This window comes from Zonotrichia leucophrys, chromosome 2 (genome assembly GCF_028769735.1).
Source record: "Zonotrichia leucophrys gambelii isolate GWCS_2022_RI chromosome 2, RI_Zleu_2.0, whole genome shotgun sequence".
Classification (NCBI taxonomy): Eukaryota; Metazoa; Chordata; class Aves; order Passeriformes; family Passerellidae; genus Zonotrichia; species Zonotrichia leucophrys.
In genome coordinates, this window is record NC_088171.1 from 1 (window position 1) to 18680 (window position 18680).

At 45.1% G+C, this 18680-nt stretch overlaps 1 protein-coding gene and 1 long non-coding RNA gene across 10 annotated transcripts in view; both read right to left on the reverse strand.

Moving 5' to 3' along the window:
* Positions 1-2953: 2953 nt before the first annotated feature.
* LOC135443466 (uncharacterized) lies at positions 2954-11336 on the reverse strand. Of its 5 annotated transcripts, XR_010439031.1 has the most exons (8): positions 9884-10156; positions 6927-7283; positions 5878-6586; positions 5287-5351; positions 4605-4668; positions 3831-3906; positions 3533-3713; positions 2954-3072 (listed from the first exon to the last, which is right to left on the reverse strand). It is a non-coding gene; the product is annotated as an uncharacterized LOC135443466 (long non-coding RNA). The 5 variants fall into 5 exon arrangements; XR_010439032.1 differs by lacking the exon at positions 9884-10156 and having other exon boundaries at positions 3454-3713; positions 6927-8078; XR_010439030.1 differs by lacking the exon at positions 9884-10156 and having other exon boundaries at positions 6927-8074.
* A 3260-nt stretch (positions 11337-14596) lies between these two features.
* The window catches only part of SMARCD3 (SWI/SNF related, matrix associated, actin dependent regulator of chromatin, subfamily d, member 3), a 73483-nt gene continuing 69399 nt past the window's right edge, over positions 14597-18680 (reverse strand). For all 5 annotated transcript variants that reach the window (XM_064703676.1, XM_064703675.1, XM_064703677.1 and 2 more), the window contains one exon: positions 14597-18650. In XM_064703676.1, the coding sequence (XP_064559746.1) occupies positions 18597-18650 (54 nt within the window). In that variant the 3' untranslated portion in view covers positions 14597-18596. The remainder of the gene's footprint in view (positions 18651-18680) is intronic.

An 18680-nucleotide genomic window follows, 5' to 3' on the forward strand; every position in this document is an offset into this window, starting at 1 on the left:
TCGCTTCGGCCGAACTCGGAGCCTCTCCGTGCGTTCGGCGCAGCTCGGCTTCATTCGGCCGAACTCGGAGCCGCTCCGTGCGCTCGGCGCGCCTCGGTTTCATTCGGCCGAACTCGGAGCCTCTCCGTGCGTTCGGCTCGCTTCGGCCGAACTCGGAGCCGCTCTCCATGCGTTCGGCGCGCCTCAGCTCGGCTCGGCTCCCTGAGGGCGGGCAAGCGGCGCCGCCTCACGTTAAACTCGCCCGGCTCGGGGCTCTCCTGCTGCCGCGTCCCGCGGGCGGCCCGCCCATCGCACGGACACGACCGGGAGCGCGGGGCGGCACAGGGGCTCATTAGGCGGTGACCGCACTCGCGCTAATTAGCGCGCACGAGAGCAGCGGGCTCGGTTCGCCTGAGCTCGGCTCCGTTCAGGCAGCCTCGCAAGCCTGGCCTCGGTTCGCTCGAGGCCGTCAGGTTCGGCCGGTCCCGCCTTGCTTCGGCTGAGCTCGTTCCATTCGGCCGAAGGCGGCGTCGTTCGCTCGTGTTTTTACAAATATCTTTCTCTATAGATTGTATATTTCTATATTTAGATTTCTATTTCTATAATACTTTTATTCAAAATAAAGCTCCCATCTCTAACCAAATAAATATAAAAAAAACCTTCTTTCAAACGATATTGAAATATTTTTATACTTAGTATAATTATACTCCCATTTATATTTATAGTTTCTTTTGATGCAGTGTATTAAAAACTATATATAATATATATTTTATATAATATTATACATTATAATATTATATTATATATTATATATAATAATTCAAGTGTGCTTTATTTCAGTCTAACATCCCCACAAAATTCTTCTCACATCTCCCAACCCTGAAATCTTATTTTTCCCTAAAGCTTCTCATCATTAGCAATTTCCAAGTAACATGGTATTTTTAGAACATTGAAAAAATTTCTATAAATGTATTTATTTATATTATGTATCATATCTACTGCTACAACTAATTTTTTCTTATGTTTTTAAACTTTATATATATATATATTTATTTATTATATATTCCTATACTTAGATTTCTACCTTTATATTATTTGCATTTATAATTTTTATAATCAAAACACTGCCTATTGACAAATAAAAAAACCTGATTTATTTAGCTATTTAAAAATATTTTCATGTTTATAATTTTCATATTTATATTTATAATTTATTCTATATTACATGAGAACACACCTGCTCCTGCACCCCAGTGGGGCTTCCTCTCCTGGGGACCTTGGGGTGCCCCAATGGCATCAGAGCCCCGAGTCTTCACCCCCCTCTCCTCTATTTAGAAACTACACAGGAACTTTTTTCTGGAAACAAAGACATTACCTAAATCCTGTCCCCGTGTCCCAGACAGATATTCAGTTATTAGTTGGCTGGGCAGCAGTTTCTTAAACAGAATGATAAGATGTGAACATTTTAGCTACAAGCAAATAGGCAAATCTGAACAAGGTACCGATGGCCAGCCACTCAAGTAATTTTGAAGCAATTTTTTAAACAATAAAATACTGATGCCACAAAAATAAAGCAAAAAGCTAACTACTGGCTAAGAAAAAATTAACTTTTGACAGCAACAACATTCCAACCACACAGGCTTTTTTCCCAATATCATACCTTATAACTACCTCTCTTGGGAATTCTCATCATGTATCCCAAAAGGAATAAATACCTTAGAGCGTCCTAAAGCAAAAAGTAGCACACATGAGCTCCTCACACTCCCGGCAGTGCACTGAGCTCCTCACACTCCAGCGCAGCGTGCACTGAGTCTGCAACAAATTCTGCTCAGTGAGGGTCTGCAAACAAAGGTTCAACTGATGAACTGAACTGATTTTAAAGGGAGGTTTTGTAAGTGCTGAAGCACAACAAAGAACAAGCAGAAACAATTCTTAAATAAATCTGCAAGTTTTATTTAGCATATATGCGAGTGATTTCCACCCTGTGGCTTCTCACTTTGATTGGTCTGTAGGTTCAGGAAGATGACAATGCACACTCTGCCTTCCCTGAGCCCCCCACAGCAGCTGAGCGCTGCTCCGTGTGCTCAGATCGTCAGGAGCTGGATTACACGTACCCGGACGGACTGGAACTGCTCTGCTGCAGATTCAGGAGACGACGGCAGAGAGGGGCTGGCCGAGGCGTCGTCCGAATTCCATTTCTGTGTGACGAGAAGCGGTTTGTTCCCAACAGCTGCAACATCCCCGGCTCGCTTCCGTGGTGAGTACCGATGGCACACAAATGGCAGCCTGAGGAAATCGTGTTCTGGGCTCTAAGTGGCTGGGACAGGGTCTGATGTTTTGTTTTGTATCTGTATGACGATTAGTACGACAGGGCTCTGAGGGATGACATGGCAACACAGAATTAAAAACTCCTCGATAGGATTACATCGACTTCTAGGAAAAGACAAAAGCCTATCACCCTTCTGAAATCTACTTTTAATCCAAAGCACGGGGATTGTCAGTATACTGCACCTTCCAGCTTTTCAAAGCAGCTTACTTCTGAAGACCAGGAAACATTGATTTCTACAGAAACAATGGGCAACCCCCAGGCTAATCTAAGAGCTACTGTTTAATAGGGGATCTGCCAGCATGCCAGTCCAGCTTCAAGTGCACTTTATTTCAGTCTAACATCCCCAGAAAATTCTTCTCACATCTCCCAACCCTGAAATCTTATTTTTCCCTAAGGCTTCTCATCATTAGCAATTTCCAAGTAACATGGTATTTTTAGAACATTCAAAAATGTCATTCTGGACTGTGCTAGAGAGTAATCCACAAATACACAAATATAAGCTTAGCAAAGTTTGAATTGACTTGTCCAGAGAAAACCCTACAAGTGAACACCCACACCTGCCTACAAAGAGCTAACAAGCCCCTGGCAGCTACCACATCAAAGCACAGTGGATGTTTCTAATAGAGGGTAAGGATAACAATATCATCTTTTGTTCTCTCCAGCTTGTTTTCCCTGTAGTCATATTTTGCTTCTTATGATTGTTTTAGTCTCTGTATCTTCTTGGACAGCACCGAGCCTGACGACAAGGATACGAGAGTCTTTCCCTGCCATACAGAGAGAACCAGGAAAACAGTTAAAAAAAGAACAGGGTAGTTTGAAATTCATACTTCCAATGAGAAGCAGCGCCTAACAAACAGAACAAAAGCAAACAAAGCACGATAGCTCCCTGGGGACAGAAGACTTATAAACCCTCCAGGATTTACGACCAACCCCTTCAGGACAGCAGCCAAGTGTCCCATGAGGTGGTCCTGCACCAAAGAACCACCTGACAGGTTCCAAAGAGTCAAATGCACAATATTTTGCAAAGCCGTAAAATCTTGCAAAATAACAAAAATACGATTGATATAAACTACAGGGCAAGAGTACAAGTGTTCGCTTTAAGAGCTGGAACCATGCAGGTGAGCACCTGATAACTGGATCCTCACCAGAGTTTGAACCCTTCGGTACACAGAAGGGTTTTCCCCAGAAATTTCACAGACTGAGTTTTGATAGAAGTACACTTGCCAGATCCTCAGAAGCATCACCCATTCTCCAGGTGTCTGGAGAGAACTGCAAATGGCTCTCACGTAGTTTGAGCTGGTTCTCCAAGGTCTCAGGGTGAATTTCACCAGATGCAACCAAATCGGGCAACTCCCAGTGGGACAGAAGGAACCCAAAGTTTGGGTAAGCAGAGCTGCAGCAAATACTGAGGAAACAAACATAACAGCGTAAAAAATAATAAACCATCCTTTTTTTTTCTCTTGCTTTTGTTTTTTTCTTATTCAGATCAGCATAGCAATTAAAGAGAAGGTGAAAAACTCACCATTACTGAACATTTCATCATCTGTAAGCCGAGCATCCTTAGCATAGAGGACTCCAAAGTTAAAATTCACCGATCCCTGGGAAATAAAACCAAATATTGTATGATAAACAGTCAAACAGCAGACATAAAAATTTGTTTCCTCTAAGGACTTTCAGGTATGTATGTATCTTTGCATACATCCTACACATTAGAACATACACTTTATACCATCACCTGATACATAATATTTTACCTTTAAATTTTGATAGTATAGCATGAATTTTTAACTTAAATTGGCGATCTATTATTATTAAGTTGGTACTGAAAGTTATTTCTGCTGTCACGTTCAAAAAAACATTATTTTTTTTTTTACTGTAATGAGCAATTGATTTCAAAGTCATCACAAGCCCATCAAAATACAAAGCTGTATTCACTGGACGGGTCTGTGAGCTAGAAGTAGTTAGGCTTGTACTTCCCTCTTGTTCTTCCAGAACCGATAAATCCTGTCAACAAAACCAGGATCTTTAGCCCACTGCTGTGAAAGATTCTACAAGGATGATGGTTTGATTTGTGTTTACAAGTTTTGATTTGAAATGGCCAGTTCAATGCATAAAGACAGTTTAAGTAGTATTACATTACTATTATTATTATTTCTATTATTATTTTTACTATTACTACTACTATTATTATCACCTGCTACTGGAAGAAACAAACCAGTCGTACCTATACTTAATTACTTTTATTTCCAGAAAATAACAAAGAAAAAGAACCAAACCAAAAAAAGTCACTTCCTACCTTTTATATCAAGGGATGAAAAATTTCTCTTGGGCTCTTCTCCAATTTATCAAGACTCATAGCACTGAAAGGCAAACAAAACAGTGCTTTATAGAAGGGCAAGTGCACATTTCAAGGCTGAACCACCAACCGATTGCAGTGACAGCAGTTACAACATGAATCGTTCCGAGAGCCTCTGTTAAATGCAATGTTCTGTGGAACTGCCATTTCTTTCCCAAAATACTAACTTCCAACACTTCCTAAACGTATTTGGTATTTTAAAACAACAGAAGTTAGTGAGACACTGTGTGGAGGTCAGGTTTAAATTTATTTCCTTCTAAAGCACAGAGCTCTGTTCCATCACCCTTCACTTCGGCTCTGCACTGAATCACGGTGAGCATTTGAGGAGTGCTCAATAACCAATTCTATTTCTCTCTTTTTCTAGTTCTCTGTATTCCTAAATAATTAAAGACAAGTCAAATTAAAAATGACAAGTTCAGCATCAAAGTCACACTTTTTCCCTTTGTCTTGTCAAGAACAGGCTCTAAATCCACTTAGTGCTGCCTGCAACGATTAAGACGTGCAAAACCATTTTTACATGTTTTATAGGTTTATCATAGAAGCCACGGAACGCAAGCTCTGAATTACAGGAAAAGGCACACAGTCAAATATCTAAAGGGATCACTTATTTGTAAATGCATACCTTGATAGAGATCGCACTGAGAACGTTTCTGTGGGACTCTAAGGGAGACATATTTTCTGAGTACCCTGTAAACAAGAAAAGCTAGGATATATTACAGGACATACCCACTTTTTCTACATATTCAAATAGGATTTTTAATAAAAACAACTCAGTTGAAAAAGAAAGAAGAAAACCAAGGTCATTTTACTCAGCTATATTTACTCCCGATTTAGAGAAAAAAAAAAGTCACGGGTGCTGCAAAGAAAAAAAAAAGTGAACCATAAACGCCTACAGTACAATTTTAAAACAAGTGCTTGGATAAAAGAATCTCATGGAACGTGAAGTAGAAAAAACTGAAACCACTATCAGACCTGCCTATTTTCTCACCTTGGTACAAGAAAATCCTAAAAGCAGTATAAAGTCACTGCCTAAAACCGGTCATGGGATGTAACCAAGAACAATTTAGGCATTTGCTAATCTAGACAGAAACCTTTTCTGGATGCTAGTGTCAAATCACAAGTTTTGTCTTTCAGAAGCCCGACAATGCTGGAAAGCACTTTCCCTGGGGCTGGGGAGGGCAGGGGCAGAAGGGGATGAGTTTGCAGATCGCACCTGTGCCATCGGAAGGATACAGCCCGCCTGCTCCCTGCGCTGGGCATTCTCCCGGCCATCTCTGGCTTTACCGCTCAGCGCCGCTCCATCCGTTTGCATGGCAGAAAGAGCCTCGAGCACTAGCGCAGGCAGCAGCCCAGTCATTCCGGCGATATCGCAGCGCTCTCTGCTCGCAACGCCCAACACGCGGCGGAGCCGCCTCCGCCCGCAGCACCGGCAGCAGCCCGAGGGAGACGGCTGCAGCTCGGGGGCTGCTGCGCCTCCGCCAGCCTGAGGGCAGCCGCCCCACCGGGACCGCGGGAGCGCCCGGCGCCGCTCGCCCGGGGCGGCTCCTGCAGCTCCCGGCCCGCGGCAGCAAAGCACCGCCTCGCCCTCCGCCATCGCTACCGCTGAGTAAGGCCGAAGAACCGGGCCGACGCTCCTTCCGCGCTGCTCAGCTCCGTGCGGGCGGCCAGACGGAGGCTTCGCCCCTCCGGCGTCGCCGCCGCGGCGCCGTCCCGCGCGGGAGAGGGGCCGGGAGCTGCCCGCGCACAGCCCCGCGCGGCCGCCTGGCACGCCAGCCACTCATGCGCCGCGTCAGCCGTTGCGTCACACGCCTCGCCGGCAGCAGGGCCTGCCGGGAGTTGTAGTCTCGGGCTGACAGCCACTGCTCCGTCCTCCGCCACCGGGAGCTGCAGTCCCTCCCGGGCATCAAACGGGTCCTTCGCCCCTGGGCGGGGAAGGACCTGAGGCAGCAACGCTCCTCCCGAATGCCCTCTCTTTTTCGCTCTCTTTTTTCTTTTTTCACTCTGCTTTTCACCCCTTCCCTTCCCTCTGGTGCTCCTGATTCCTTTCCTTTTCTTCTATTTCTTATCTTGGTTTTCCTTTCTAGCTTAAGAATAAAAAAGCAGCAGTAGAAACTTTCAGGCTACCTGGGAGTAAAAAAAACCTGCAAAACGAAAATGATGTAAAGAAAACTATTTATTCCCTGGGAGCCTGAAATTTTCTACTGCTGCACATGACATAGAGCTTTTATTCCTTCTTATAGATAGTTGATATTTTATACTTACTTTATACAGCGCCCCCTGCCGTGTGCCCCGGAGACCTGCAGGGAGAGCGCTGCGGCGTCCTTCGGTTCTGTTTAAAGAAACTCGGCTCAATTCGGCTTGGTTCGGCTCTTGGTCTAAACTTGTTTCAGTTCGGCTCTTCGGCCGAACTCGGCACGGTGCGGCTAAACTCGGTCATATTCAGCACATTCTCTAAATGCGGCCAGTGTCGGCTACCCTCGGCTGTTTTCGGCCACACTCGGCTCTTCGGGTAAACTCGGCTGTTTTCGGCCACACTCGGCTCTTCGGGTAAACTCGGCTGTTTTCGGCAACACTCGGCTCTTCGGCTCAAGTCGGGATTTTTCGGCCATCCTCGGCTCGCTGAGGGCGGGAGAGCGGGCATGAGAGGACCCCGGCGCACAGAGGGAAGGTTTACCCAGATGCCTGTCACAAACCCGCAAAAATACGCCCGCTCGCGGCGACGCTGAGCCCACAGCATGTATCGGATACGCTTCAAACGCCACAGAAAAATCCGTCGGGGCCGCCATGACGTCGGTATTCCATGCAGGCAGTTCACTTACACCCACCGGGGTCCTCCACTTCCCCGCCATCTCGAGAAGGTCAACGAAAAGTCCGAGACACCCGCGACACGCCACTCCCAGCATGGCGGCCTCTCGGCTGCCTGCCGGCGCACGGCTGCAGTACCGCGCTCTGCCCACAAGGCGGCAGCACTGCCGCCCGCCCCAGACGGGGGCGCAGCGCGCCTCGGGGTTGCGGGCAGCGACGGCGGCAAAAAAGAACAGGGGCGACCCCAGAAAAAAACTGCTCTGACATAAATGCCAAAAACCTGCCTCTTAGCCGACGTGACCAAAACAAGCTCCGTTCTTTTAAATGATATTTAAATAAATTTGATATTTCTATTTTTCGTATTTATATTCAAGTGCATATTTATAGTGGACATGGATGCAGTATGTAATTTGTACAGTATATTTTGTCTATTCCTTATACTATATTACGTCTATTCCTACTAATAATATTTATTTATCTTTTGTGTTTTTATAAATATTTTTATGTATTGATTCTATATTTATATTTTTGAAATTCTATTTCTAGAACACGTTTATTATTTAAAATTAAAATCCCTTTCTAACTCAATAAATACAAAAAACCCTTCTTTTAAACTATATTGAAATATTTTTATATTTATACCTTGCCTGACCATATTCAAATTTATATTTATAGTTTATATTGATGCATTATATTCATAACTACATCTAATATGCATCTTATCCAAAAATATACGGGAATTATTTTTTAAATTATGTACCATATATGCTGCTACCCCTTATTTTTCCTTATATTTCTAATTTTTATATAAATCTTTAATGTGTTTATGATGTATTTCTATACTTAGATTTCTACCTTTATAGTATTTGTATTTGTAATTTTTACACTAAAAGCCCTGCTTTGGCAAAGAAAAAACAAAACCATCCATTATTTTAAACTACCTTAATTTTTTTTTATATTTATATTTATCATAATATACAACAAATGATAGATATACCACATCCGTGTACTATATTTATATCTACTTTATATCCATTTCCTAAAATATATTTTAATAAGATATATATACAGTATTACTTGCATTATATATTGTATCAATTTATGTTATTGTATATTTACACTTTATTACTAATTTTTTATATATCTGCATATAGTTGAAATACATTTCTATATTTTTTTTTTTGTTTGGGTTGTATTTCCATTTATATTCTCTATTCATATATCTGTATACATACACAATACTGTATTAAAAAATAGAATAGCTAATTGTAACATATAATGACTTATGTTCCATGCTAAATTTTAAAAATTGACCGAATATATAAAAATAACGTTGGCTCATTCCCATTTCTACACATCTATTTCTTTTGTTTCAATATAGTGAGAGTTATAATTGTATATTTAAAATCCAATTCCTAAATGAAATGACAGAACAACCAGCATCAAATTCCCACCAATATCTTCCAAAAACATCGAGACACCTCCAACAGCCAAACAAGCGTCAGAGAAAAAACAAAGAACACTCTTGTCAATAACAATTCTCATCACGACCGAAAAATGGAACCAAAAGAAAAGAAAACCCTACAGAAACACACACAGCAAATTACAAAAGGTACTAAAAAAAAAGTCAAACCAATCTTCTAAACTCCAGACAGTGCCACTCACCCCGAACGTTACTAAAAAAAAAAAAAAACCGACAAAATTCTACCTCTACACTAACTCAAAGAATAAACAATCCTCTGTAAAAATAACTTTAAAAACTGAACTAATTAACAAAATGGAAAACATCTCAACCGCTAAAAACTAAGAAATTAACTACCCTAGTAAAAAAAATACTTTAAAAACCCACCATATAAATACCCATGTTCCCAAAAAAACCCTGATAAACCATACTCAAATACATTAAAAGACAACAACAACAACAAAAAAGAAAATGAAGAAACCAACAACAAGAATAATCCCAAAAACCAAATGAACTTAAATCTGCAACAAAAATATTATTCCCAACTGAATAAACCCATAGTGCCTCAAGCTATCAAAATAAAAATAACGCCTCGAAACAAACACAAAGCCTAAAGACAAACATAACCATAAACAATGTCTCCCAAATTACCCGCAACCATAAAACATACACTACAATCAAACCAACCAAATAAATAAAAGCCCTGGAAGACGATAAACACACATGCAATTCGCGAGATTAAAAACCCGCTGCTATGAACGACACGACGCTACCTCAAAAGCCCACCGAAACAAACACTACCCGCTCACGCCAATAAAAGCCACCTCAACAGAATTAAAATCCGAACCGCTGCTTCGCGCTACGACCCGTAAAAACCATTGCGCGCCTTTCTAAACATAATACCCCGGCAAAAAAAAACATATCCGACTACGAAACCCAATCCGAAACGAACCTTTATCATCCCCACCGGCACCGAGAACTGCACTACTCAGGAAGAACAGCGTAGCCCTTAGCGTACCCCCGCTGCAAACCGAGCACAGCGATGCAATCAATGCCGACAATGCGCCTCCGAACCGCGGCACCGCCCCAGCACCGCGAGCAGCCGAAGCCCGCGCTCGCTGCCGGCCCCGGACGGAGCGCGGCTCCCGCCAGGAGCGCGGCTCCTCCGGCGGCTCCTCCGGCACGCGGGGCCGGCGCCGGCCCGGAGAGCCGCGCCCGCTGCCCCTGCCCGGCGGGGCCGGCACCGGGCCCGGGGGTGGCGGCGGCGCCCGAGCCCCGCGCCCGGAGCGGCCGGAGCGGCCGGCACCGCCCGGGCCGCCGCAGCAGCGCCCGCGCCGCCTCTGCCGCCCTTGGCCGGCCCGGCGCGGCTCCCCTCGGCTCGCACCGGCGCGGCTCCGCCACCGCCGCCCTTGGCCGGCCCCGCCGCGCCAAATCCCCCGTGCGCCCCGGCAGCTCCCCGGGCCGTGCCAGCGCCGCTCCCGAGCGGCAACGTTCCGGCCCGGGCCGCGGCCACCACAAGCGCCCTCCCATGCAGCGGCACGGCCCCCTTGCAGCCCTGCAAACGCTGCCACAGCTGCAGCTTCCCGCAACCGAACCCCGAAACTGACGCCGCAGGCGGGGCTCGCCTCCCTTCAACAAGGGCAAAGAAGTGTCCTCTCCCCTTCAGGTTCGTCCCCTACGAGAGCACAAAAGAAGGGGCGCTCCTCAAATGAAAGCCTTCGACTGATGGCAAAGGGCCATTTCCACCTCCATTCAAAGCCTTGAAAAGGAGGGACACCACGGCTGCCCCCTCCATTTAAACCCTAGGGTGATGAAAATGGGGTGGCTGCCTTCAAACCAAACCCATAACACCACAAGAATACTTTTCCCATTCCCCTTCAAATAGAACGCAGGGATTCCCTGTCACCCCCGGGATACCCCCAACAGCCTGGAAAAGGCAGCTTTTCCTGCAATCAACGCCCTTAAAACCACAAGTGAAGAGGGATCCCCTCAGTTCAAACGCAGACAATAAAAGAAGAGGAGCTGCTTCCTTCTCCTTAATCCCTTTCGTCCTCATAAGCTCCATTTCTGCTCCTGGGGAAGCGGGGAGGGACTGGCAAGATGAAATTGCAAAGGGGAAGGACAAAATTCCCCGCTCCAAACCCACACGGGCTCACCTGTTCGGCTGCTGCTCCCCGGCACAAAGATTCGTCCCTCGGCACCTCCTTTAAGCGATGCTTGGACGTACCCAAGCGCGAATCCGGGTGTTCCCGCCGACCCTGGGAGAAGCTCTCGCAGTCCTTCCGTGAGACAGCGCCGGGAGCGCCCCATAAACCCCTCCACTCAGCAGCTCCATGCAAAAATGTACAGAGGCAAACTCTCCCCCCGTTAAAACCGCCCCGGCAAGAGCCACCCCCTCATCATCCTCACAGCTCACACCTGGGCTGCTCCGAGCCCTCATCATCCTCACACCTGGGCTGCTCCGAGCCCTCATCATCCTCACACTCACACCTGGGCTGCTCCGAGCCCCATCATCCTCACACTCACACCTGGGCTGCTCCGAGCCCCATCATCCTCACACTCACACCTGGGCTGCTCCGAGCCCTCATCATCCTCACACCTGGGCTGCTCCGAGCCCTCATCATCCTCACACTCACACCTGGGCTGCTCCGAGCCCTCATCATCCTCACACTCACACCTGGGCTGCTCCGAGCCCCTCATCATCCTCACACTCACACCTGGCGCCGATGCCACTCCAACAGCGCCTCTCCCTGTCCAGCACACAGCCCGCTTCTCACAGACACAGAGCAAACAGAAATCTGCTACGGGCCTTGGCTTTCCTTAGTCCGTCTGGTTCCACAATTCAAACACGTACGTGCACTGATGGCATTGAGGGAAAGCTTTCCAGTGCAGAAAACTATCATTCTGCTAGCACACTTTGATTAACCCTCAGAAAAAGCAGAATCAGCGCCAACTCCTCAGACCCCTGCTGAGGAACCCAGCCTTCCTTGAGACACCTAATGCCGCAGACGTTGAAAAACGAGGGGAAAAGTCAAGCTTGGAGTGGAAAAATGAATATAAATACACCAGCCTTTAAAATAGGCATTCACAAAACAATAGTGGGAACCAGTCACATTTCTTCTTTCCTTGCTCTCTGTAATATGAAGTAAAAAAATGTAATATGAAGTAAAAAAACCCACATGAAACACAAGGCAGAGCTGGGAATTTACAGGTCTTTATTTGGCACTCTGGATGACAAGCGCCTCTTCCGGGACTGCGACACGATTTGGGGACTGGCAGAGAACGGAGGCAGAAGGTGCCAGAGAGCCCTTTCTATTGCCTCCAGCTCCTGCAGCTGTTCTGATGGTTTCGGGGCACAGCTCGGTCCATTCCTAGATAAAAACGCTAGGGCAGTATCTTCAAAACTGCTACCCATCTCCACTCGGAGTTTTCTGCATTCCTGTAAACAATGAGTGGATAGAGAGGGTTTCTCCCCAGATGAATTTAGAGACAAATTCCTATTCTTTACCAAGACCTATAAAAACGAATACCTTGACAGGTTTTAGCATTCTACACCCACCCCTCCCTGAATTTGGTGGCAGCTTTGGGTCCCTCTGGGGCACGGCCCCCAGCGTGACGCCCCTCGCCCGCCCCCCGCCTGCTCCTGCACCGCAGTGGGGCTCCCGCTCCTGGGGACCGCGGGGTGCCCCAACGGCATCAGAGCCCCGAGTCTTCACCCCCTTTCCCTGAGCCCCAAAGAAGGCACAGAACGAGTCCGACTGCCCCGGACAGCAGCGCAGCGCTTCCTCCAAGCCCTTTGCACACGTCCATCCCCGCAGAAAGGGATTCTGCTGCAACAAGAAAGCGGGGCGGCCCCCAGAAAGGCCGAGGTTCCTCCCCAGCCTCGCTGTCCCGGGCCAGGGGCAGCGAGAGAGAGTGGAAGCAGAGAGGACACAGAAAGAAAAGGAAGAATTGGGTGCAGGATGAAATTGAAAAACACCCCAAAAAACCAAAAAAACTCAACAACAAACAAACAAACAAACAATTCCAAAAAAACAAAAAAAAAACCAAATTGGGAAGGGCAGCATGGGAGAGAGGCTTTAAAAAAGAGCAAGAACAGGGAATGGGACACAAGGATCCTCTGAGGAACAATGGCACGGGCAGCACCTCAGAGAATAAAAAGGAACACGAGTGAGGCATGGAGAAGAACACAGAAAAGGACAGAGTGCCAAACACACGGTAAGGACAGAGGCATACAGAGACACGTGGGCAAGATGCTTCTCCTCCAGCCACTACACAAGTGCAGCTTCCCTGCAATTCCATGCTCAGTCTCTCCTCCAAGCTGCTCAGGTGAACAAACAGGTACTCCCAACGTTTCCTTCCCTTAGGCAGCACAGACCCACCGGGAGAACCTGGAATCCAAGGATGGATCGAAACATGGGAGGTCTCACTTGCTACTCTCTCCACCTTTTCTCCAGCTTAGCCCTGGGCTGGGAAACAAAAGACAACAAACATTTAAAAACAAAACTTGCGGTGTCCTGAGGATGCCCAGGCCTGGGAGGAAGCCCTTCCCAGCACCTTCTTGGCCTTTCCTCACTCTGAGGAGCTGTGGAAATGCACATCCAGACGGGGCAGATGGCCTGGGATGTTTTCTGCACAACAAACGCCACAACCCCGAGCACCAGAAGCCTGAAGATGCTCTGGATTGCAATTCACAGCCTCAGGGCATTCTACATGGGACAGCCAAGTCATTTGTACCCAGAGGAAATACAACTCACCATTTTTAACAGTTAAAATATCTGTGGAAGTTACTGGCTGCTTACGGCAGTGAGCTTCATATGGCATCCCATACTTCGGGATTTATCAGAAGAAGCAGTTTCAGGTTCCTTCCTTTTGGATCCCAGCCCCAAAGCTCTGAAATTAAGGAATTTCTCCTGGCAGCTTGGAGATTATGTTATCACAAATGAAAGAAAGTAAAGAAGAAATATTCCCAGTAAGAGCCCTTGGGACCTTCTGGGCTGAATTTGGAAGGGGACATTCATTCCCTGTAGTGCAAATAAACAACAACCTCCAACACAAAGCAAAGATGTCAAGTGAGGTCTGAAAGCACCAGTATAACAAATCTCATTGTCATTTTTTTTTCTGGTGACTTTTGCAATCAAACTCCAAAGCTGACAACCACAACTATCCCCTGTGCTCCATCCAGCCACTCTGGAACAAAACAATATTCCCTGCCAAACTGACAATGGACAGGGGGCAGGGGTCTCCTCTTCAGAAGCTCCTGGCCTGATCTGGAACTACAATGATATATTACACATAGTAGAAGAAACTCCATTTGATTTTTTTAATTTAAGCAGAACCTAGGGAGAAGTGTTGTAGAAGTGGTATCCACCTGTTTGCTACCACAGTGGAGATGGCGACTCTGTAATTCCTACACCACCTCTCACCATCCAAGCTTTAGCTCTAGGCTGTCCAGGAGAGGAGCCAGATCCCTCCAATGGAAAGGATTTTTCACTTACTGAGTATGGAAATGGCTGAAGGTGGAATCTAGTGAAAAAAGGAATTCACCATGTTTGCATGTCTGTGTGCACTCACAAGTGAAGAGAAATCCAAACACCAGAGATCATTAGCAGAAGCAGAAAGAAACCAGGTACCGGTCTTCATTACAACACAAAAGGTTAGTGCATGAGATACAAAGAAACAAAGTATTTATTCTTAAAAGCTCTTCTACGAATCACTCAGCATCATACAATGGATATGGTGGCTACAGAGTAGAGGGAGTCTCTCTCCCCCTTCCCCCTATTCTTTACACACACATTTGCTCACTCTCACAAACTCACTGTTGTATTTTTAAAATGGAGTTCCTCTCTTCAGTGAGTTGGAAAAAATGTTTATAACACAGGATCTGGCAGAACAGATACATCCTATTAAATAACAGAGCAGTTACAGAAAGGAGACTGCCTTCTTTAGGAAAAAGAGCCTTCTTTCCCTCCTTATCTCTTTGCATTGCCTTAAAAGAGTTCTCCAGACGAAACCAGACCAACAACCCCCAAATACCTGATTTGCATTTTGGCAAAATTAGCAGCCCTAGGATATACACCAATATTGATTTATATACTAATATTTTCACCTGGCTTCCATGGGGTAGGTTCTAAACAATGTGGTGTAAAACCCTGCCAGCCGAGGCGATGTCTGCACTACAGCTACCAACCCTGCTATGTGGAACAACTGAATCCGTGCTGGTAACAGGGAAAACACTTTGACAGCTTGTCTCAATGTTATTTGCAAAACTTTTGGTTGTGTGCTTGCCCCCAGTTCACAGGCTGCACACCGACTGACTGTCTCTCCCACAAGTTCTGTGTATCCACTTACACAGAACGCAGACTCACACGGGCTGTGCTATTTCCAGGAGCACTTAGCACATTATCTTGTGCTGTGTCTTTCTGGTGCTTCAGTGCTACTCTGCTCCGTTTTTTATTTCCTTTCCCACTGTTGTATTCTTCTCTTTATTCCACAACTGAACGTTTGCTTCCCCTTCCATCTCGAAGAAACATTTGATCTGATTCCTGCCTCATGGCCAACAACCCAGAAGACTAAAAAAAACTGTTTCTAACCTGCCACGTCAACACTTCGGCTCCAAGATACATTTCCCTCCTACTGGTACTCCAGAATTCCATTGAACCCTTTCCTTGTTTGATGCTATATTTTCTAACAATCTAGATTATCATCTATAGATGAACTACTTCTATGCACAGAATGGATTTTTGCAGTATGCATAGTTTTACATTGTACGGTGGCAACTGAAGACCGCAATACGTCTTCCTGTCACCTTTTATACACACAAAAAGACAATCATCCTGAACTTAAAATAAATTCCTCATTCACAGTCTGCCATAATTACCTGCCTCTTCAGTGCCACTACCTTTCATTTTCAATGCTCAAGCAACACTTAGTCTAGTTGCTTCCAGTATTGCACCACTATTTATCTTCAAATAGCTTTTCTTTTTTTCACAAACAAGCAAGCTCTTAATTTCGCCTAGAACAAAGGACAAAATTTTTCTCTCTCTGATTCAGTAACAGATCTGAACAGCACCTGAACAAAGGAAAAAGGCATCACAAATCTCAAACCTCAGTTTAACCAAAGGAAAGATACGTGACCGCTAGTCCTAAGACTCACCGGTAGTGACCAGTCTTTTTTTATAGACAGTGAAATGTAAGAATTTAGAATGCAATCTCCAGTGCCATCATCAGTGGCTGATGCATGCACACACCCATTTCAGTATAATGCAGCTGCTTGACAGAGCTTCAGCTTCGCGTGATGCAGTTGTGAACATTGGCACCAACACCACATTAGTTTTGTTAATTTACTCTGAAAGAGACTTGAAACCAGATCCATTCAATTAATTCTACAGAGGCTCTAAACCCAGGCTGGACTCCAGTGTGTTGTCAGCTGTGGCAAATGGCTGGTATTGCTCTCAAATACCTTCCCCTTCAGCAGGAAGGCTCTCAAACCCCAGAATTCCCTGGCAGACATTCTGCAGGCATCTATCTCAGTCCCGTGCCCTTCTTATATCCTTGCGCATTTTTCTTTGCATTTCTTATTCCTGCAGACTGAGCATACCCCTGATTGTAGCTGCTCTGTTTGCCACACACAGACAGGAGTTTTGTACACTGAGCAGCATGCACACAACGGACACAGCAGCATAACAAATATGGAAGCACAGCAGCAGATGATCCCCACTGTTTTCTCCTCGTAATGCTTGCTTGTAGTCCAATTAGTGGAGTCCTAAATTAAGTAACATTTCAAGACCATCACTGTGGCAGCCTCACAGTCCCTCAGTATAACCAGTTTAAGACTGCAGGATTTCACATTTTACTGTGAAAAGAGGCATTAGCACAAAAGGGAAAAATGCCAAATCAAGCCATTCCCAGTAAAAGGCCTCAGACAACGAGGTACTTTTTCTCACACCAACAGGTTTTGTGGGAGAGTACTGCATCACATAAATTCACTCAAAAGTAAATTTTCCAAGACATCTCTGAACACAATGGATGGACTAAAAGCTATGGCACTATTAATGTGAAAACAAAGATATTAAATAAAGGGATAAAGAGAAGACTATCTCTTCTGTGACTGAAGAGAAGAAACTTTTAAGTTAAACTAAGAGAGAAATTGGCAAAGACAGCAGAAAACACAACACTATAGAAAAAATGCATTTATTCAGAAGAGCTGCCTTCCTTCCATATCTCATGTGAATTTGATTCTCTTTCCAATGAAGTGTAAGAATGGAGGTGAAAAGGAGTAACCTAGAAGAGGATTTTGAGTGCCACATCAAATGGACAGTTATACTTTGGCAGCTGCTTTTTGGACTAGAAATTATATTGGGCCTTGATTATAGCTCGTCTGTGCACTACAAAAAATGAGGAGGGGAAGGATTTAAGGAAGATGTCCCTGCTTCCAAGTAATTGTTCTATAAATTCCCATTATCTGAAATTGTCATACATTTACAAAGAAGATGATTTCCAAGGGATATGTACTCTGTGCTATTTAAGGCTGATATGCTTTATAACTCAACAGCATCCAAAATAACCAGCACGTATCATGTATGGGAGAGCCAAATAATTCATAATAAGAGGCAGTTCACCTATGACCAAAATGTGAGACCAATGTAGGGACTCTGTTAACATCTTGAAGAAAAAACTACCATGTGACATTAAGTTAAGCTTCTTGGATTCTACACCAAGAATCAGGAAGTTATTTTCAGTGATAAACCCTACAGGCCACAGAGACACATTTACATAATCTGGTATTTTACATATATACTTGTTGTTAATATCTGCTGTGTTAAAGGTAGGCATCAGCAAAGCACCATTACATTATTTTAGTTTTCTCAGAATGCCTCATTTGTTGCAAATACCACTGATATTAAGGATGCATAAGAAGCTCTTATCCCAGGAAATATTCTCTTTTTCTCAGTACAGTGTACAGATCATACCCATCTAGTGATATGTGATTGAATCCACCTTTCACTGCTGGGACAGGGGGAAGAGAAATTATTTGCACCTGCAGAAGAGATGGCCTGACTATATGTCTTTCTTCCAGATGGGCTCTGCAGTCCAGGATGCAAATGCTCTTAGTTTGTTCTTTCAGATGGTAAGAAAGCTTCTTGCATTGGTCCGGCTGAAATAAAAACTCTATTCAGGAATATAAAGCATCCCACAGCTATAAGAAAGACTATCTTGTCTAATTCCAGATAAGTTACTGTTTGAGACTCTTGGGTACCATAGGGTAAGAGCTGCATTTATTTCTCTAAATCTGTAGTCTCCTAGAACACCTATCTCGACCTCCACCATCGGTGCCACCCATGATTCTAAGCATAGCCCATAAGGATTTGCTGTGTAGTGTCTAACTTTCCACTAAAACTGAACAATGTGCGTTGATGAGTGAACCTTTAGTCTTCTTTCACACTGACACTTGTATGGTGCTGTCTCTGGCTTGGAATGGTTTGAGACACCTGTCCTGGGCAAGATTTCCAAGGGTCACTCTAAAGCTGGTGTTCTGACTGGTGTGCTGACGGCACGTTCTCATCCAGTCAGGAAGCAGGTCCATGTGTAACAGTGAGCTAAGTAACACTGAGAAGTCCACTGGTTTGGTGGTCGTGATGCCAATGGAATCTTGTGAGCAGTACTTATGTGTTACGCACTCCCAAAGATTGCTCCAATTCCTGACGGCGCTGCTGGATCTGCAAGAAAAAGACACACTGTACAGTTTA